General features: G+C 40.2%; 1 protein-coding gene across 1 annotated transcript in view; it reads left to right on the forward strand.

The window, feature by feature from the left end:
* The window catches only part of veph1 (ventricular zone expressed PH domain-containing 1), a 59841-nt gene extending 37419 nt beyond the window's left edge, over nt 1-22422 (forward strand). The window contains exons 9-14 of the mRNA XM_034548539.1: nt 648-787; nt 1135-1269; nt 7771-7888; nt 16281-16417; nt 18417-18470; nt 18846-22422. Of these exons, the coding sequence (XP_034404430.1) occupies nt 648-787; nt 1135-1269; nt 7771-7888; nt 16281-16417; nt 18417-18470; nt 18846-19028 (767 nt within the window). The 3' untranslated portion in view covers nt 19029-22422. The remainder of the gene's footprint in view (nt 1-647; nt 788-1134; nt 1270-7770; nt 7889-16280; nt 16418-18416; nt 18471-18845) is intronic.
* The last annotated feature ends 311 nt before the right edge of the window (nt 22423-22733 follow it).

Here is a 22733-nt window from a genome sequence, read left to right on the forward strand (position 1 = left end):
AGAAAGCAAACAGGGGGAAATAGCTCGACTGGCTCTGACAAAAGGTGACTGCATACTAGCACTTTAAAAATTATTTTGTTTAATCCGTACAAAAAAACAACTATATGCCGTTGTACGGGAGATTTTTAGCTGCACTTTTGTCTGTTTATATAGCCTGCTTATTGTTTATATGGATTGCCTATAAAGCCCTATAGATAAAAACGTGGTATCAATTAAAATTCCGGGAGCGTGCAAATTTCACCACGCGGACGACCTCTGCTTTTCTTTAGTTTGCTGTCTTTTGTGCCACAGCTGGAGGCAACTTAACTGGGTTGCATGTGCAAACTATCCACAGTCATTGCTTTGAGTGATATCAATCCTCTCCTCCAACTTTCCACCCCAAAGGGAATACACTTCTTCTGGTGTAAGTATTGCTCTAAACATAGAAGAAATCCTGAGAAGAGCTGACGTCTTCCGATGATCTGATGAATCACTCTGTAAATATGTACCCCCCAAAGTTACATAAATCCATATGTTCAAGGGACGGAGAGGAGCACGTCAAGAATAAGAGAACGGACACTAGTTCAGCCTGGAAATGTTCAACTTGAGCATCTGCTAAATATTCATTCAACAATTGTTATGTTTGTTTGTCTTTGTTTGCGCGTTAGATTCAAATCGAGGATGTGTGGCCAAGATGTCGTTCTCCTGTCCTCTGAAGGGCCACTACTGTCTGTACGCCAAGTCCTGCTTCAACCTGACCAGCCGACAGCCTCACCTTTGGATACACATCATGCTGCTACATCTACAGGTGCTCAGACAATGTGGTTCTGGTTTACAATGCTGTAGGAACACATCTTGTTTCCTTTTGGAAACCTTGCATAAATCAATATTACAAGCTTTCAATTAATGATTCATTTGGAAAGTATCCATGTCATTTTGGGAGTATATGAAGAGCTGTGTGCTGAGAATGATCCTGGAATGCAAGATGTGGTTACATCTGTTCAAATCTAAAATTGCAAACAAGAGTTGCTTTGTTTTCCCAACTTTTGTCTCCTTTTGGCGATATTTGGTTTTCCATCTTGATCCTAACCGAACCTCTGCTTTATATTTGTACTTTGTTTTCCTGCTGTTTTCTTTACTCTCTCTCTTGACCAGAGTAAGTCCAGAGTCGCTCTGTGCTCCAAGGATGAGTGTGTCCAGAGGCTCGCCGCCCTTTGGGAGAAGACGCAGCTAAAAGGAGCTCACAGCTTCCCCATGGCTATGACACAGAACACCACTCCACACAGGAAGGTGTGTACGTGTGTGTGTGTGTGTGTGTGTGTGTGTGTGTGTGTGTGTGTGTGTGTGTAGGTGTGTGTGTGTGTATGCGCGCTGCCTCCCCCTATCTGTCTCGAGCAGAGGGAATGAAGTCATCGGTAGTAAAAAAGACTAAACTCCAACATAGGAAAGTGTCAAAGTTCAACATCACTTTGTTTAAAAATGGAATGCACTAAATTGACACTTCTGTATACAAAGCCTCTACTCAACCCTACGCCCCTTCTTCATCATGTCCGTGCGTGTGTGTGTGGGTGTTTGTGTTTGTGTGTGTGTGTGTGTGTGCTCATTTCAATGTGTGTTTTAGTAAGTGGGTGGATGTGGGTGGTGTTTCCTCATTCTGCCCCTTCATAATATGACAAGCTAAGTGGTTGCTAGGAAATAATAAGACCCATAATGAAAATACAGCTGTGGTTTGTCTTTCTCGAAACTTGTGTTGTGGCTTCTATCAGATAGAGCAGATATGGTTACCACATGGAGCATGAACGTACCAGTTATTCATAAACACACACACAGACACACACACACACACACACACACACACTATACACAAGGCTACAGTGCAGGAGTTAATATTCAGATACGTTACTGTAAAAATACTCAGTTACAAGTAAAAGTCCTGCATTGAAAATGTTATGTATAATCAGTAAAACAGTATTCAAATAAAAAGATAGAGAAAAATAGTCCCTGTGACTGTCATACTGATGATTGATGGACAAAAAAATAAATTATAAAATTGTGAGAAATGCTGTCCCAGAGTCCAAAGTGACATCATCATAATGCTTGCTTTGTCCAACCAACAGTTCAGACCTCAACATTATTAAGCGTACATTCTAAATATCAAAATAATTAACATTATATAATAATGATAAATAGCAACAAACCAATCACATTTTAAAAGCTGGAACCATGAATCGTTTTTGCATGACAAATTACTTTACCAATTATCAAAAATGTTCAGTTGTATTTGTATGAACTGTTTGGTTGACTAAAGCTGTCAAATAGTTCTAGTGAAGTAAAAAGTACAATATTTATGTAGGAGTGGAAAGTGCAAGTGGAAAAGAAAAGTACCTCAAAGTTTGACTTAAACACACTTGGTTCCATTCTGTCCCTGCAGGGCAGGACAACTCACGCTGTGAGACGCTCAACGCTTCAAGCGTGGTTGTAAACTTTTTACGTTTTTTTTCCTGTATCAGTCTCCGGTAAAACGTCTGATTTACGTGCTTGGCTCCAGCGTGGAGCTGATCAGAGCTAACATTAATAAGGTGACCCAACAAACCTGCCAAGTACACAGTGTACTCTGTCAGAATGATACACTTTTGACGTCCCTTTTTGCCTCCAAATGGGTTTTCATTTGTCCGGTAGCACCAAGAAAAAATCACCAAAAAGAGAAGATGTGAATGAACAGCAGAGAGGGAAGAAGAAGGTCACGACCTTTCGCTCCATCCATGTGCTTTGCATTTCCTCTTTGCTTTCTTTACCACTCTATTAGTCCTACAGCTTCGCTCGCTGTCAGCCAATAAGAAACACATGTAGTGGAAGACGAGGAGAGATGAGATGCAAGAGGGAGGAAAACTGTTGCATATGTGAGACAGAAAGGTTATCGATTGTGTCTGATCTGACAGGGAGACTTAAAAGAACACTATAAGGCTTCGTGGGGCCCCACAGATATACAAATGAGTTATGTGCAGCCTCTGATAACTTGTGTTAGCAGTTTTATGACGAAGATGACAAAAAGCTTTTTGTGAGCAAAGATGAGAGGGATGGAGGGAATTAAGAGTTTGAAGGATAAGCAAAAAAGGATGGATGTGACATACCCGGGAGGAGAGGTTGAGAATGATGCTGTCACAATAAAAAGATAACAGGTTTAAAGAATGGAAACAGTAAAAAAAGACTTGACGAGTCGGTCGTGGGTCAAGAGATAAAGATTATTCGAAGATCCACTAAATTAGGGAGCTGCACTCTCATTGCATTAATCACAAGAGACATAGATCAGTAAAGTGGAGATTGAAGGATGAAAGAAAAGGACACGATGGGCAAAAAACAAGTGTCAAACCTTACAGAGGGTAAAGGAATAAGAGGTGTGACTGGAGGTGAAGGAGAGGAAAGGACAAACAAGTATTATAGGAAATGCAGAAGAAGTAAAGACAAAATATGTGACATGAGTGATTAAACACTGATGAAGGAGGAAGATGTGAACATGCAGACTGGGAAAGAATGAGGGGGAAAGATTGTGAAGAAGTAGAACACAATAAGAAAAATGGTGGAGAGGATGTGGCGAGAGAAAGAGGAAAAGAGGAAAAGAGGGAAGACACGGCATGAGATATGACGGCAGCAACATGGAAGCCTGAGTAGGGAGATACTTGATTATTATTATTATTTCACCTCCTGCCTTTAGCCCACAGTGAGAGCGTTTGTTGATTCAACTTTTAGTGGAGATAAAGTTTGGTGGAGGATGAGGATGAAGGAGAAGGGCTGAATACCATGAGATAGAGTAAAGCTAAAGCCATGAGATTAGATAAAGATATTTGGGGAAGGAAAGACCCCCAAAAAAACAGGCAGGACGGGAAGACTGATCTAAGACTCACAGGATGTGGTTCACATGTGAGAGCTGTCTGTCTGCCTGCTCGAACTGGCTTGTAATATCTGGACATTGTGCGTTTATGGCCAGACATCGTTAGAAATGTTCAAGAGAGACGTAAATAAAGCCTTTGCCTTGTTTATGGGCTTCGTCCACTCCCCTTTTCCGACACTCCCACTTCTCATCCACTCACCTCTCTCCTGACTCCCACTCCCCTCTCCACTCCTCTTCCTGCCTCCACCTCCCACTGTCCTTGCTCTCTCTCTCTCTCTCTGGATAAGTTTCTTCAGGAAACCTCCAAAAAAGCCTCTCTGTCCTCACGTCTTCTCTACTGGCCTCTCCTTTCATCTGAACCTGTCCTGTCTCGTCTCATTAGTTCTCATCTCGTCTCATTTGATCTCAATTTATCAGACTTAAAAGCCCCCTCCTGGAGCCACAAAAGCTATGTAGAACTCTCCAAGACCTGTAAACAGACTTTGATGTGATGGGAGTTTCCTTTTAAATGAAATAAAATATTACAACAGTAGATGAGACTACAAAGAAAGTGGTAAGAGAATTGTGCAGATTCAGGAGAGCCCCCCTGTCTTGCCTGCAGCTGTATGTCATGTGCAGTTAAAATCTGATCGTGATCAAATCATAATGATCTACAAACAGCGATAGAGGGCGTGGGGTGACGTGCAGCAGGAGAGAGAGGTGGCGTGCTAAAGGGGGTTATATGAGGATGGACAGATTATATTGTTTCTTCTTCTTTTTATTGGATCCACCTCTGTGGCCCTGATGGATCAGAATTGTGATTGTCTTTGTCCTCATTCGTCTGTTGTCCATCTGCTCATTTGTCACTCTAAACATCCTCCCAAAGGCTCATTCACACCACATGCAACTCAGTTACTCTGTGTATTATGGACTTCCGGAGTATTATGGACTTCCGGAGTATTATGGACTCCGGAAGCAAATACTTTGACTCATTTGTGTTAATGCTCCGGTTGTTGTTCTGTTGTGCAGTAGATATGGGCCATGTGTTTATTGATTTGGTGTTTCTCACACATTGTTCCTCGTTGTGACTCACAGCCTGTCATCGTCTTTCCACTTCTGTCTTTCCGTTGTTGCTTTGTAAAGAATAGATGATTCAGATCGGCTTTGCTTTGTCATCAGTAAGCAATGTTAACTATTTTAATTGCCTTCGTGTCGGCACACATTTGATTGTTTAGTTTTATTGTCTCTTCTGTGAGTCAAAACTCATTGGAATGGAGATGACTGTGTACAGGCTTAAATTATTCAATGTATTCAAAGTAATTGCAATGAGCAATTCCTGTGTGTCGGCCACAAGTGGGAGTTATTTCATCTTTTGATTGGAGGAAGTATAGAGATCCTGTACTGAAAATAGCTATAATAAATGTTTAATAAATATAGCAATGTGTCAAACGGGAAAACAATGCAACATTGTGGTTGTTCTTAGTGATGGAGCAACAGAAAGAGATATCACGGCTTTACGGAGCTTTGTTTTCAGATGTTTTCTGCATACTACCTGCCAGCCTCAAAGACACAGTTGGCGCTAGCTGGTGAACTAAGTGGAGCGTTTAGCTCTAAGGAGTCAGATATGTCCCTCGGGAGCTAAAAGAGGGAATGTTGGACTTGAATTCATCATAAACAAGACTCCAAATTAATAATAATACAACTATATATGTTTTGTAATTGAGTCGAGATGAAACAGAGATAACAAAAGAAGAAAAAATAACTTAAATGAAGGCTTTTCTCCATGTTTTTGCTCTTCTGGCTTCGGTGATACAGTTATAAACTGACGCTACATCCAATCACCTGCCACTTGAAAGTGTCCGCCCCTTTCCAAAACACTCCTTATCATAGTAAACTGAACGTCGTGTGTAAATTACTATTTGGTAACTAACTAACTTCTAACTGTCATTTCAATTTACTGGAGTAGAAGTATAACGTAGTATAGCATGAAAATAGTCAAATAAAGTACAAGTACCATATCATTGTACTCAAGTACTGTACTCGTACTGTACTCACCTCTGAATCCATCTGTGGAGGTTTTCTTTATCCGGCTTCTCTCCTTCTTGTCCTTTTCTTTTACTTCCTCATCCACCTTTCAGCCTCTCACACTGTCTCACACTCAGTAATCGTAATCAGGATTTCCCACATTTGCATACATGCGTCACCTGAAGACACCACTCGAAATCGTTTCAGAATAATAAAGTGTGCGTAAACCCACAGATCTCTCTCAGCCACACATGGTCCTGGTCTACATGTATCCGCAGGCAAAGCCCTTTCACCTCAATTACAACACAAAGTACGGCTCTGATGTACGGATGAAACTAAATGCTCGAAGTGTGTGTGTGTGTGTGTGTGTGTGTGGTGGAACTTGGGTTTTCAGTGGTCCAATGTGGGAATACACACCTAAAAAAACGCTTTCACAGACACATCCTCGCTTGGTAACATCAAGGGCCGACTGAAGGGGCACAGTGTGAAAGGTCAAGCACACTAGTAGCTCGGTCATTACAGTGTTACAGCCTGTTTTTCTTATCCTCCTTAAAATCCAGTTCCCTCTGGGCATTTCTTGCCAGTAGCTTGTCCGTGCTGAGAAATACTACTCTCGTTCTTAAATGGATCATCGGATAATGTGAAACGACTTGAGAGTTCAGAGACACGATGAAGCGGAGTATTCTGCCACGTTGGATTATTTAAACCGTGAGTTCATTACAGCGAGATTAGGTTAACGAGCGATGACAATATGAAGACACCCACAAAGAAAGTACAGTGTGAACACACACACACATACACACACACACACACACACGGGAGAATGATGGTTCCGTTGTCATGAGGTCTGATGACAGTCATCCATCATCTCCTTGAATGCTGCTGCTTTTTGCAAAACCAGCCTAAGATAAATATTTATTATCTCGTGGGTTTAACTGTCATTGAAGTGGGTTTGTGTGAATCGAAAGTGAAGTATAACTCTTACCATGTGCAGGGGATCTTCAGGGATTTGTATTGGTTTCCATTACTTTCTATTCTGAAACACACACATCCCTACACACACACTGATGCACAGTTGCTGGAATGTCAAGGTTTTAATTACCTCTTAGAGTTGAGGGCCACTTACCATCTGTGTACTTTATGCTTGTGATTTAATATGTATGTGTGTGTGTGTGTGTGTGTGTGTGTGTGTGTGTGTGTGTGTGTGTGTGTGTGTGTGTGTGTGTGTGTGTGTGTGTGTGTGTGTCTTCATGTACAGCAGTTTTAACAAGCTTTAACAGATTGCTGTGGGCTGGTTATAAATTCTCATTTAGTTTTCTTATTTCTTCTCGGTCTTTTTAGGGATGATGGATCAGTATTAGCTCATACAAACGATGAATACAATGTACAAAATCATCTATCCATCACACTTAGTGGTGATGTTGGTTACAAACTATATTTGAACGTAAGTTATTTTGTTCTTCAGATGAATGTGAAGAATATCTGTCTGGACACTGGACAAAATATTATAAGAAACCATTAAAGAAAATTGATGATGCAGTCTTTAATTTAATAATACACAGCTATTCAAATGTCCTGATAATACAGTTGTACTGTAGGCTATATGAGCACTAGTGCATATGTAATATAGAGGACAGAATAAATAAAGATATGATTGGATGGATCAGATGCAGTATTCACAGTATTTTTTTCCCAGTAAGCGGTCACAGTGAGCCAGCATGCACAATACCAGAAAATCAATAATTGTATTAGTTACTTTCATGCTTTTCCTACTATGATATGTCTAATTGTCTTCTGTAAAAAAGTTATTTTGTCAATATTAATAAATAGGTATCAAATAAGAAGTTGAAATATAGTTACAGGATATTTTATTCTGTTTTCTTTCCGTCTGCCTTCAGGAACTGGACCGTCTCCAGACTCAGCTGGAGGAGGTGCGCTTCTTTGATCTGTTTGGCTACAGTGAGGAAGAGGGAGGGTGGCTTTGCTTCATGTGTAACAATCCTGAGAAGGCCACAGGTACACACACACACACACAGGCCACATTATACCACGATCAGGGTACACATAGTTTAGTTTCCGGGCATTACCCAGTTGGTTTCATACAAACAGAGAAGCTTGTGAAAAAGCACAGATTTTAAGTATTTATTTTTTGGGAGTGGTTGAACAGGAAATTAGCATTCTCTGTTGTCATATTTATATCAGAATGTCCATAGGAATATAGACGATTTTCATAGGCTAACACACACAAGTGGAGACAAATAAGTGCTGTGTGAGACATTATTTTTTGTTCCGTCTCCAGAATTAATGATGATGAAAGCGTTGATAATTGAAACAAGCAAATAAAATCAACGAATTCACGGCCCCAAAAAAGTACGAAGAGGGTGACACCGAGAGGAAGCAAACAAGGAAAAATGTACCCTCTGCGCCTCAGATATTCTCTCATATATTACCATCAAATTACTCACTCTGACGGACTAAATCCCCCCTACATTTTCCCCTAAATTGCTCATGCCCCTTCCTGTCCTCTCTAGTTTTTTTTGGGCACACAGCGCGGGTCTGATAGTAAAACCACCGCAGAGCTGAGCTTTATGGGATGTTTTCACTCAAAATGCCATCACAGGGAATGATCTTTTCCCAGAGCAGTTAAGAGAAATGGTTCTTATTTAATAGCTGCCAGTCTGATCTGAAGGAGACCTGTAATCAGTCAGTCAGTGCGTATTAGTTTACTTCGAAGCCCCTTCAACGAGCACGTTGTCCTGATGAAGTCAGACTTTTAGATGACTGTGTTTGTGTTTTCTGTCTGTCTGTCTTCAACTCTACACACTGGAGACTTAAAGCTGGATCAAATGTGACCAACATATTTAAAAGATGTATTGAGCACATTTAAAAGTCGTAACAAAAACAAAACAAACTCTTTTATACACCTGTCTCACATGTTCATATGTGCAATCATGTGGATTCAACCATTCAGTCCATCTAATATTATATATTTGTTCATGTTTACTATTCATATCCTTACTATTTACATACTTATCCATAATATCATGTATATAACTGTTCTCTTTGCTACTGTTAGACTGCACATTTCTAATAATAGAACATCATATCTTATTCTCCACTGTGAGAAACAAAGAAAGCACAAAGTGTGTGTCGTTGAGCGATGAATTTGCAGAGTGTATAAATCGATGACCGACTTAGCCTTCAAAGGAAATGTGTGTTAAATCTGCATCTCTCATCTGTCGGCCTTTCATAGAAGCACTTATTATTTATATAAGAGTTCTAGAAGAGTGCAATCTGTGGCTGATGCTGTGTGCTGAAGAAATAATGTAAGAATGAGAGTCTGGCTTCTGAGAAATCTAACTTGAAATCCCAATCTTAAAACTTTTGTGTGTGTATGTGTGTATGTGTGTATGTGCGTGTGTGTGTGTGTGTGTGTGTGTGTGTGTGCGTGTGTGTGTGTGTGTGTGTTTATTTCTGTTTATGTATTATGGAGGGAAAATTTACAAATAATTACCGCAATAGTATCTCACAGGTTTTATGTCGCAATAATGGAAAAAATAACTTTATATTTACAGTTAAATATATATATTTATATATTTGTGCATTTCCTTACTCGACTAAAAACACTTGAAAAGACAATTTATTTTTAAATATAATTTCAGCCACCAAGTGTCAAAATGTAGGCAGAAATACAATACAAAGTTTATTTTATATAGCCCAATATCACAAATTATGAATATCACAAATTACAGGGCAAACCTGATTCAGTCCTAACTATAAGCACTATTAAAGAGGAAAGTCTTAAGTCTGTTCTTAAATGAGGTGACTGTGTCTGCCTCCCAGACTGAAAGTGGAAGCTGGTTCCATAAAAGAGGAGCTTGATAACTGAAGGCTCTGGCTCCCATCCTAAAATACACATAGTTTAGCTATGATTAAAGCTAATTCCAGTAAGACTTATTTTCCACTTTTATAATTTTTGATTAAAGTTGTGTGTCTCCCTTCAGTGTTCTTTTCTGCTGCCAATGCAATGCCCGAATAGGCCAATAATCCCTAAAGCCTTTCCCCCACATTAGTGTTGTGCTTGGAAAACCCAGTATGACGCAATCTTACAGTGTTTGTTGAACAAGCTTCAGGTGCTTAGAAAACAATCAGAAAGTAGAAGTCATCTGGAAGCACATTAAGCACTTGCAATAACACTAATTCACTTAAAAGTGGTTCAGTAGTCGTCAGTATTCAAGTTCTACGATGATTTAGTGAGTGATGAATGTTCATTTGGTTAATTTATATTATAGAAGCTACCATTAATCTGTGTTCAGTGTTTCATTCACACTTTCTTCATTCTCTTGTCATCATCCATTTCTTACACAAACACACACATGCACAGAAGTAAACACACACGCATGCGCACGCACGCACGCACACACACACACACACACACACACACACACACACACACACACACACACGTCAGCCTGCCCGATCCAGACAGAGCAAAAGCCAAAAGAAAGCCATTCTTCCAGCTCTGCTGCTCAGTACAAACCATTGTAATCACTGAGCCAGATGAATGACTGCAAGGAACAGATGATTCCCTTTTAGATTCATGCCAGTCTCTCTACATTACAGGATTGAGAAAATCAATAATGGTCCTTTCCCATTGGGATGGTGTAATTGGAAGCGTGTGTCCATGGATTACATGTGTTTACTAAAGCATTTTTTGGCCTTGTGGGGCCCATCTGCTCCGCGTGTCTTACTGGTATACACTTATTAAAGGGTTAGTTCACCCATTGAACATAGACACTGTTTATTTTTCTCACTTCCCTCTCGTAGTACAGGCTTTACCAATGAAAAATAACACACTGTAATTCGTAGATATTCCATGAAATGATTTTGTATATTATCCATGTAATCACAAAGAAGTAAAAAGACCGCAAAAGCCCACACGGGGCTGGCGGAAGTGGAGACGAATGGGTCCAACAAACACCGATCTTTGACCTGAGAGGCTGCTGTGTGTTCCCCATGTCAAATGTGTCATTGTTGATTTATTTCTCACGTAACTTTTACCTTCAGTAAAGGCACTTCCATAGTTAATTTAACCCAAACGATGATCTTTTTCTAGTTGCCTAAACCTAACTAAATATTTCACAATCTTTTGCTAACTAAGTATTTTTGTTTCCTAAACCCATTTGAGTTGCTTCCTGTGAAGATGGGAGTTTATTTTCAAACGACTCAAGCGCATGTAACCAATAGAAATTGACACGTGTTGCGGACCTTTGCAGAAAAAGACACAAAAAATGGTGTTTTGTAAAATAACGATCATATGAAGATATGTTGCGTACTAAACATTGAGATTACTTCCTCCACCCTACTAAAAAAAATTAATGGAATTGTGTTTGTGGTGTGCAGGACATTTTACATTTTGAGAAATCAACTGAAAAGATTGCAGAAAGGCACACGCAGCATATTAAACAGCGTGTATAATTACCCTGTTGGTAAACCAATAATATATCAACTTTTTGATGTTAACACTTTGTGTTTAAACTATTCAATTAACCCATCACATCACTGTGGCTCATTAACACATGTTTTATTTTGTTAATTATTATAAACCCACCATCCATAATAAAAACATAATGTAGTAAAACACAACCACACATAACAGAGTCGCTCTAACATGTACGCCGTTAACCTGTCAAAAACAACATGTATTGCATCACTTGTTAACACACAAGCAGTCAGCTGTTCACCTGGAGTGAGAGTGTTTGTTGAAACAGGAAATGAACTCATTCCAAGGCAATCAGGCAGCATGAATAATTAAATATGTGTGATATGGGTCAGAGAAATAAAGACTTGGAGGCACTTCATGCTACTTGGCAGTCAGTGAAATGTAACTGTAGTCTTTATATGTACAGTACATGTGAATATCATGGGCTACACATGTATCCTGCTTTGCATTCAAACAGCCCACTGTGGTAAATAGGTGACCCATCCGTGACCTTTACAACCTGAGGCCGGACACCACATGAACTCAGCGGCTGCCCTGAACCAACGTGATCTGCAGCTGATCATTAGTCAGCTGATCATTAGTCAGCTGATCATTAGTCAGCTGCCGACAGTCAGCTATAACTTTAAGAAAAAGGGGCTGCTTTACATTTTATGCTAAACATGTTTACAGAACATTATGACCATTACTTTTTCTTCTTTCTTTCTTTTATATCTTTTTTTTTTTTAAATTTTAAAGGGATTTTCAGGAAAGATGTTTTCACTTTAGACCAAATAAATGGTACCTACTGTATGGTGCATTGCATATTGTTGGTTACTGATCCTACCACAGGACCATGCCATCAAAACAATAAGAATATTGGACACAAACACACATCTTTGAATGTGCATGGACCTCAATTCAAATGGTTTATGAAGATGTGAAACATATGAACAGGTCTTTCACCAAAATGAAAATGTCCATAAAACAAGCTCACAATATGTAGCCAGAAAACAATTTTTTTTTTAGGTGACCCACTTTTGCATTTTCATCATAAATGCAGCACGTACCACTTCACATATTTGACATATTTGCATACTGTACACATTACCAGCTGTCACCCGACAACATTTTACTTTGAAATGCCTGTGGATTTCGCCTGAGTGGCTCTCTGTGATTACTACGGACACTACACACACAAGTCAGGAGCTGGTCTCCTGTTTCTGACGGTAGAAGAGAAAATAGAGAACGGTGAAGTGTCCTCCGTTGTGAAGGAGAGTCGTTACTGCAGCTCAGTGACGCTTTACGATACTCTGTTGAGTTTAACTACTGGAATGTCTTTGAAGTGAGTGGTAACGAGCAGAGGTGTGTGTGTGTGCGTGTGTGAGTGTGAGTGAGAATGTACTGTATGTGTGTATACAGGATACAACGTGCTTATTGCGTTATCACCAAACGTAGCGCAGAGATAACTGGTAACTGGAAACAAGCGAGAGGATGATTGCAGTTGCCTTGAGTGGACTTTTAACACGTCACACACGTATACACTCACTTTAAAGTGCTGCATAGATAGCCTCACTCCCTCATGCCTCTACATGTGGGTTTGAACACTCACTCGCGTATGGAAGACTCATCCCGTTTGCAAAAAAAAAAGAAAAAAAGAAAGAAAACCCCAAGGAAGACTTTCCATAATTTTATTATATATCAGTGAAGACACGATGGACAGTCCCACTTCCAGGAATTATGTTGCAAATTCAGGAGATTCCCTGGCTAGAGGGAGACGTCCATCACGCTGAGCCAAACTATGAGTGAGTGCCATTTTTACAGATGGAGTTTTGAAAGTGTGTTCAAATGATTTTAGACAGCATTTCTCAAGGGGGCTGTTAGATATTCTGTTATTATCCTCATCCAGGGCTGCGGTCATATGGACTCATGTTAGATAATATCTTGTTATTGACATGAAGGGATAATCATTTCAGGATATTAGCCTAGTTCTCATGATTTTGTATCCAAGTAGCTAATGGGGATAACATTTCTTTTTTAATTGGTCCAGCATCGACATCTGGGAAACGAGCTGCGAGGACATTTGCACACCGTCAATGTGTCAATATGTCGACTAAACCTCTGCTGCAGAGAAATAAAACGTGTTTTCTTGCCTTTCGCCTGATCCTTGAGGGTATAACATTTTAGATTTGTATTCCAGCATGAATAAAGGTTCAAATTGTCGCATTGGTTCCCTCGATAAAAAGCTTGTTGTTGGGTTTTTTTTACTTCTGAAGCATGTGTTTGCAAAGCCAGGTATGTTACAAGAAGCTCTTTTTTTCCCCTCTTTGTTATGACTTCCATCACTCAAAAAGGAAAAAGTTGACATTAGCACAGTCGGAGGGCTGGTACCTTGTTTACAGACACATTTTTTCCTAATGGTGATCGTTAACAAGGGTGAGTCAGTGGCATGTGGGTTAAGCCCATAGTTGCATCTCACTGTTCACCTCACCCTCGCGTCGTCGTGCTCCAGCCAAAACCACACACATTTATCCACAAATGTACTCATACATTATAAAAGCCAAACAGCGTGACACATACAAACATGAACGCATAATTAGGCTTGTTTGGAGAGACAGCTGTTTCTGTTTGGGTCGGACATTGGTCTCTTGTCCGTGAAGCTCAAAACGAAGCACTGGAAGAGAAGCCAGATTCAGAAAAATTGGGTTCTGAGTCAGGTGGACGGATCTAAATAGATTTTGTGTCTTCGTCTCAGACGAGGTGTTGCGCGTTACTGAACAACCGATCCAGGGATCACTTTCCAGGTGTCGGCATCAAAGCGGCGAATATGGGACGAGGCCCCATGATTTATGCAGTAGACACGTTTATCTCTGCACTCTGAAAATATGTGTTAGATGATGCAGAGAAGCCGGCACGCCATAATGATGGGAGTGTGTCCAACTGTACATGAGCAGTGTGTCTGTGGAAACTGACAGTCTGACAGGAAGTCAATGTGCAGTGGAGACGCACGCGCACACACACACGCACGCACGCACGCAGAATGACAATTTGCTCAAGTAAATCATCAGTAAAATGAAAAGCAAATACAAAACACTTACCCCTCATCCAGCCATACTCAGTCACACATGTAACTGCTGTTATTACAGTAAAATGTATGAATGCACTGCTGTTGGCTCTGTTTTTTTTTAGGGCTGCAATTTAGGATTATCCTTATTATTATTATTGATTAAGATGCTATTTTCTGAGTTATTCATTATTCTTGGTCTATAAATCTCAAATCATACATTTAAAGGCCCATAAAAGGTTTACAGACCCTGAAATGATGTTTTCATGAAGCTCCTGACTGCTTTATTCATCGCCGTGGATACAAAGAGTGGCTCTGTTTCTGCGGTCAACATCTAAAGTTCTGGTTTACTGGGAACAAAAACCGAAACCAGCCGAATCCTCTGTGGTCTGGTCTGTGGACCACCGTCTCTCAGACACATGTCAAAAAACATATCACACAATCATTTACTGAAAATTTATTTTTTTAACATTGGATCAAGCTGCATCTCTATTCAAGCAAAACAGTTATATACATGAGTAAAATAGATGCATGCAACTATAGATATACACACACATGCACACACATACACACACACACACACACACGACCTGGTACTTGATACAACTCAGTCCAGGAGGTTGATGTGGGTGAGTGTTTCTAATCAGACCAGTCCAGACTTCACTTAGTGGGAGTTCTCCTTTATCTGATCGGAAACACACACACACACACACACACACACACACACACACACACACACACGCACACACACATGCACACAAACACACACACACACACACAGGTAAGACAAAATGCTTTTGCTGAAACTTAACTGAACTCATTAATGTTGACTGCAAGTGGATAAGTTCAAGTTTGTTTGTATCCTAGAGTTTCATCAGTTACATTTTAAAGTGCTTTAGGGTTATAAAACATTAAAACTACGAACTAAAAAAACTGGATGAAATATAAATAAAGGAAATTGAGTACAGAATAGAACTAATGATGTAAGTCTCAGATCAGCCGGGTGGCTGTGCTGTGTTTTAAACACTTTTAAACACTTTCTCTGGATAAAGATCTGCATTTCGTGCATTCACTTACATTTACAATGGTATTAAATGGTAGTAAATATTCCATATCTCTGCTTTCTTTTACTGCACATGTAGCCAGTTACATGTATTTTATGTTGCTGCCAGCCCATATTCAAAGCATCCCATTATCTTTTCCGTTGGGTCTCATTCTTGAATTATTCAGGGTGCGTCCTCGAGGCTTTAACAAACACTAAAATAAACACTGCATTTAAACTTGAATCTGTGTTGAGCAATATTTCTCCCCGTGTTCAGTGGAGTAGAGCACAGAAGTCTGTCCTCCAGATCAACCTTTCTTTCTGGTTCAAAAACATATATTTTGTACGAAATAAAAGGCCTTTTATGCTCTGATGTTACAGTCTTGCATAAAAAGTGGGGGAAATCCAAATAGGAAAAAAATGGACATTTGTGAGCCAGATGTAATAATAAATTCTAGCCATGTAGGGGGTTATGACATTGTCCCGTGAGCTGCTCTTGGCTGGCCTGCCCTACGCTATAAAAATAAATGTGCAGTGTCTAGAAACGTGCTGGTTACTGTTTGGTTGCAAAAACACTTCACATATTTTATTTCACTATTTCGGGCTAGATCTTCGAGTATAGCTCATAGCCACAGCAAGTCTCAGATGTCAGACCCTCCCACCAGCTCATGAAATTGACCGTTCAGATCAATCCACTGATGGTCAGCTATAATGTCAAGTAAATGGAGAAAACATTTTTAAAAAGCAATATATTTTATTTCTGTCTGTGGTTTCTCCCTTTTGTTTCTCTCTCCCTCTCCGTCTGTGTGTGGGGGCCCTGTAGTTGTGAACCAGGAGGGACAGCCTCTGATCGAGGGGAAGCTAAAGGAGAAGCAGGTCCGCTGGAAGTTCATCAAGCGCTGGAAAACCCGTTACTTCACCCTGGCAGGAAACCAGCTCCTCTTCCGGAGAGGCAAATCAGTACGTAATCAATGACAATCAAGCCTCCTCACACATGTACTCATCCCTGGGCCTCAATTTAGAACATCTTTATTCATGTTTCCTAGTTCCGTGTCATTTGAATCATGATGACACTCAAATCACTTCTCTAGATAAGCTCATTATCCCTCAGGAGCATCTGGGGAATCTGAGTAATAAAGCATGGCCCTGGTAAGGCCTCTTGGGGGACTCCCGCGGCCAGAGCATGATTCTGCGTCAATTTCACCCACTATGACTCAAAGCAAATGTCATTACGCACAAGTAGCAAACACACAGCAGGAGGTATTCCAAAGCTAAAGAGATGTCCCTCCGGGTTGTACCAACACAACTGTTCCTCCAACTTCCTGGAAGCTCGAACAAAGGCTAAGGTCACTGATCTGGGACATTTTTTTGTGCAAAGGAAAAGTTTGTTTAATCAGAAAATTAAGCAAAAGCAACTCGGTCCAAACTTTGTGAAGTGAACTAAGTTTGCATTTTGTACGACACCTCTGTGTATACGTGCTTATATTTGTGTTTGCGGCGGTGATCTACGGTGAAACAATTCCTTATAATTTAAATATTTTTCACAGCCGACAGGAGATTGGCTGTCCTCTGGATCTTGAGACATGTTTACGCAAGGAGCTCCCAAAAAGTATAGCGAGGCTCGACATCAAAGAGGAATATCTTAAAGCCGTGGGATAATTCTCTGGTGGCTGAAATGCACAAGTAGATTTGAGCTCTCTTTTTTTTAAACTCCTAACAATAGTCGAGTTGCTCCTTTCCAGATGCTTTTGCACGCCACTCTTTTGGCAGCAGCCACACATCGGAGAGGGTCTTTGTTCTGGAGATATTTTAGTCGGCCTATGTTGTGAAATAAATGTTCCCAAAAAGGGAGCGAGATTAAGAACAAGAAAAGGGATTGTTTACTCCACATTTAATGAATGAGAACAAAATAAATAATAATAACTTGCTCCCCAACACAAAGGACACATATGAATATTGATACCATATATTTGTATAACAATATAGATCAAATGTAATAAGGCTGTCTCAACAAATACAAATAAGTCTTTGGCTTAATTCGAGCATCATTGTCTCATGAAATGCAAGCTGTCAAGAAATATGAAAGAATAAGGACGTTACACATTAAAGGTACAAAATACTTGCAAAAAACACGTTAGCGAGGTGCGATTAGTTTAAACATTAAGAGACAATATATTTCCGGTTAGGATTCCAGCAATCATAGGCCATATGGCAAAAATTCATCAAATGTCCATTTATATAACTGCATGAATCCACTGACATGAATCTGCTGTGGGAGACATCCGACCCACAGCACAGCCAGCCAGGAGGTAAAACACACACACACACACACACACACCACAGAAAGGATATGGACAGTTGCCATGATATTGTTTTTTCTTTTCTCAATATCGAAGGAGAGAAAAGAAAAAAGAAGACGAGAGAAACAAGAGAAAAGGAGCCACCTCTCGCTTAACTGAGGGTTTGCGTCGTAGTTCGTTTACATTTGTTGACTTCAGCAAGAAGGAGAAAATCTACTCTATAGCCGTTGATGGAAGTCAGTTATCACATCGGGCCTGAGCACGAGTGACATGGCGGTTGCCTCCCCATCATCTGCTCATTTGGGATGCGCACTCTGTATTTAAGTATTTTAACAATAGCGAAGGCCCACATTTTGCATCATGAGTAGTTTGTTACGCATACTGTTTTATGTTTTTGTTAGTGTTTGTAAGGTGTCCCTTCAGACAACCATGTTGGTCAAATCAAACTTTGGGGCAAGGTCCTGCTCAGGATGTTATAGAATATAGATAGTGCTATTTTTATTAAAGGAGAAGATTTGAAGACATCCAAAATCAAATGCACAAAACTCTTTTCTTTATGATAACGATCTCTTTTCTGAAGCCTATGTTAATTTACAGGTTGTACAGCTGTTTGTAAATGAAGACTTGTTAACGACTCTCATGTGTTGCCTGCCCCGCAGAAAGATGAGCTGGATGACATCCCTATTGAGCTGAGCAAAGTGCAAAGTGTCAAGGTGAGTTATATTGTGATCACCCCTCCAACACCTGCTCCCAAAACCTTTTGATCCTCACTACTGATCACTACTTTTTTGCATTATTAGCAGTTTAGTCTAAATGTTGTCTTTTGTACTTTAGATTTTTAAAAGAAATGTCATTGTTGTCATTTAAAAGCTTTTGATGTCATCTGATTATGGTATATAGTGTACTGTGTGAGTGGATATAAATCCTCCCCAATCATAGTTTATATGATTTAAGAAGGTAGATCACATCCCCAAATAATATTGAATAAATGAATTACTCACATCCATCTAAAGAAATGACAGCGACAACACTCCCAGAAGACAGATGTTTCAGTGTGAGTTGGTCGTCTGCTTCTTTTTTCCTCGTAGGTGGTAGCCAGGAAGCGGCGTGATCGGGGCCTGCCACGGGCCTTTGAGATCTTCACGGACAGTAAGACGTATGTGCTGAAAGCTGAGGACGAGAAGCACGCTGAGGAGTGGCTGCAGTGCATCAACGTGGCCGTGGCTCAGGCCAGAGAGAGGGAGAACCGAGAGGCTACCACCTACCTGTGAGAGCTTCACTTCTGAGGACACAGACAGTACATGACTGTTGACACACACAGACATACCTACTGAGTAATATTTTGTTTTGCTGTAGACAAAAACGTTCACTGCCACGACTATAACTTTGTATCTGGGATAGGTGGTCAAATTGACTTTTTATTCAGTACTTTTAGAAATAAAATGTTATATTAGCCAGCAATGATGTGTATCCAACCAGAATGAAGGGTGTCACTGTCCCTCGCTGTTACACATGGACTCACTGACACATTTACATCTTACATTAATGTTACGGTACATAAGTGTTAAAGTTTGAAGTTGCACATGATCTTAACCTGACTGGATCTCACGGTATGGACATTTCAATTTCCTCAGCTTGAGACCAAACACTACCACGAGCTTCAACAACCAAACTAAATCAGCATCTGTGGAAACATGGGACTTGTGAGTTTAATGATGCGTGATGATTGAGATGTATTTGAGGCCAGAGTAGTATTTAGCAATAAAGACTTCGTAGAAGCAAAGACCTCATTAGGACTTGAAGCAATAATGAAACTGAAGAGGTTTTCTTGAAAGCAGGAATGAGCCTAATAGACAGCAGTGGCAAGGGCACTTAATACTGGATTAATGTCTTTGTCTGTGTGTGTGTGTGTGTGTGTGTGTGTGTGTGTGTCAGAAGACAGTTAGCTTAGCTTAGCATAAAGAGCTAGTGTGCAGCTAGTGAAACAGCTAGTGTGGCTCTGTCCCCAAATCACTCTGAATCCTTTAAACCTTTAAAGCTAGTCAACAACTCATATTTTGTTAAATCATTTTTTTCCTGGATTCTCAGGCTGTTAGCTGGCAACTAAAATCCCAACTTCTTCACCTATAGACAGAAAGTCTTCCCCATTTCTAGGGTTTGTGCTAAGCTAAGCTAAACAGCTTGCTAGCTTCATATTTACTGTACGGACAAGAAGATTTCCCAACATTTGGAACTATTCTTTTAATTTACATGTTTTTTTTGTGGAATATGGATGTACACAGTTGACCCAAATATTTTGTACAATGTTTTTTTGTTTTGTTTTTGCATTTTTGATTCATACTGTAATTTTACAAACACAACTTTCTTTTCCCCTCAAAGTCAGCAGACAACTGCTCAAGTGGAGTTATTTAGAAACCTCAAACGTTCCCTCCGACAAATAAGAGCACCTTGTTTGAAGAAAGCCTTTCGACCCTATTTACTGTTTCTGCTCTTCTACGTAATTTACTCATGAAGCAAACCCCCAAAGAGTTATTGCAATAGTCATATTTCTGCTCTTTTGCAATCGAGATTCTCCATGGACTGAGTTATTTTTGGCAAGAGAAATCTGCAACTATTCCCTGCATGTTTTACACGGAACAGTGTCAGCTCAACTGTTGCTCAACACACTTGTAGAAAAACATTGAAGTAAACTTGTGGTTTCCCCTTGGATTTAGAAACTGTGCCAGTTCAGTCGTATTGATTCAATTTCCACTGACAATTCAGTAAATGGTTTTGACAGCAAGAGGCTGTGGTGAATCTCATCATTTTAAAACTGTCTCTTTCCAAATGTTAGAAATTAAACGCTTGTGTGTTTTGTCATCCTGTGTTGAAGCTGTGAGATTATGAGCACCTACTGATAACATTTGAGCTCAAGTTCGGAAAGGTCACGGCATGTGGCGGTACTCTTCTGAAAGCACTATAACTCCCTTGTGTTGACAAAAGTGATCAGCATGGCTCAGTTCGACACCTTTCGAAACAAAACTCCTCGTGACACGTCTTTAAGCTCTGAACTGCCTGCACCAGACAAACGTCCACGGTCGTCCCAATTATTATGCGTGATGTCTGATTTGATCGTTACGTGGATCCACGCCCGTGACGTGTGTCTGCCCACTGGTGGAAGCATCATCTGTTCTTTGATAACGGATGTGTTTGCTTTTGGTTTAAATATATAGAATCCGATATTTGATATATCTCTGCCTACGGTGGTATTAATCTTAACTTGTGTGATAGACAAGCACATTGTCTTCGGTCTCACTCTGTCCTACAGCTGTAACCCTGTTAGCTACATGTAGCCATAACATTGCCTTTCCCACCGGTTCAGGTTACCACTGTTTGTACTTGTTGCTGTCTCTGTGCCCCCCCCCCCCCCACCCTCCCCCCCAGGAGAGGGTAACCATATTTTCAAACCCCCAAACCCGGGACCCTTAAGTGTGTTGCACGTGTGCACACATTTATGTGCTTTTACACGCACCTATAGGTGTTTTCATAAGGAAATGGGACAATTATTTCAGCGCTGAGCACACATACATAAGAGTTTATTTTAAAACTGGACAATAAGACAACACAAAATGCAAGGATTGCATGAACGTGCCATATAATTATTAAATGCCAGACACCTGTTAAAACTAAACACAATTGTCAGTGTGCACAAGCGCTGACTGCCAGCTAAATGTCTGACTGTGAGCAAGTCTCTGCTAGCTATTGTATATTGCATTTTGATAGTCTTAAAATTATCTTTTATATTGGCACTTCCACCACGCTGGACCAAAAAAAGTACTTATCCACTATCATTTGTCCCAAAGCAAACAAACGTATGTCAGGTTTAGCGCCTCAGGAGAAATAGTTGGCTGTCAGATGTTATCATGCACAGATTTAGTTACGCAATGGATTAGGTACACTTTCTGGAATTTGTCTTGTGGAAACGTACCTGTCTGGGCAGTTCAGCTTGCACAGTAACTATACTACACAGATATTACTTCACCGTAGTTGCAACCAAATGTTAAATTCCCCTGCCACTGTGAAGTGAAGTTCTCTACCCTTCGCTTTAAATGTACCACAATGCTGACTTTACCCTCCCTCTTCAGTTGCATAGTGTTGAATTATATGTGTCTGATCATATGAATGTGAAGTAATAATGGGAATGCTCCCCTGACCTAGTTTCCAAGCCTCGGGGGGGGGGGCAAAAGTTACAGTCAAAATGATCATTTGACCGTTCACTAAGTCACCCCCTCCCCCCAAATGCAGACCGCCCAATCACGGCGCAGCATCGGGCAGCTCCAACCAGGGTCCTATCCTGTTCTACTGCATAGAACATTTGAGATTTTCTTCATTTTCAGGCTGGTCTTGTGGGTCGTGGTTACACGTTGTACCAGGGACACTTGTTATAGTCCTTACCCATTAGATAATAGTTGTGCTGCAGTTAGTGGCAGTGTGGGCTCCATGGTTGCTCCAACAGCTTGACGGGGTAGCGGGGTCGAGGCTTAGAGAAGAGTAGATTAAATGTCAGCTACTTTCCTTTTATTGAAATACATTTGTAGGCAGCTGTGTAAATAGACTGCAAATACATAGTGTAGCATATCTATCTATCTATCTATCTATCTATCTATCTATCTATCTATCTATCTATCTATCTATCTATCTATCTATCTGTCTATCTATCTATCTATCTATCTGTCTGTCTGTCTGTCTATCTGTCTGTCTATCTATATGTCTATCTATCTATCTATCTATCTATCTGTCTATCTATCTATCTATCTATCTATCTATCTATCTATCTATCTATCTATCTATCTATCTATCTATCTGTCTGTCTGTCTGTCTGTCTATCTATCTGTCTGTCTATCTATCTATCTATCTATCTATCTGTCTGTCTATCTATCTATCTATCTATCTATCTATATATCTATCTATCTATCTATCTATCTATCTATCTATCT

Source organism: Cyclopterus lumpus, chromosome 13, assembly GCF_009769545.1.
Source record: "Cyclopterus lumpus isolate fCycLum1 chromosome 13, fCycLum1.pri, whole genome shotgun sequence".
Classification (NCBI taxonomy): Eukaryota; Metazoa; Chordata; class Actinopteri; order Perciformes; family Cyclopteridae; genus Cyclopterus; species Cyclopterus lumpus.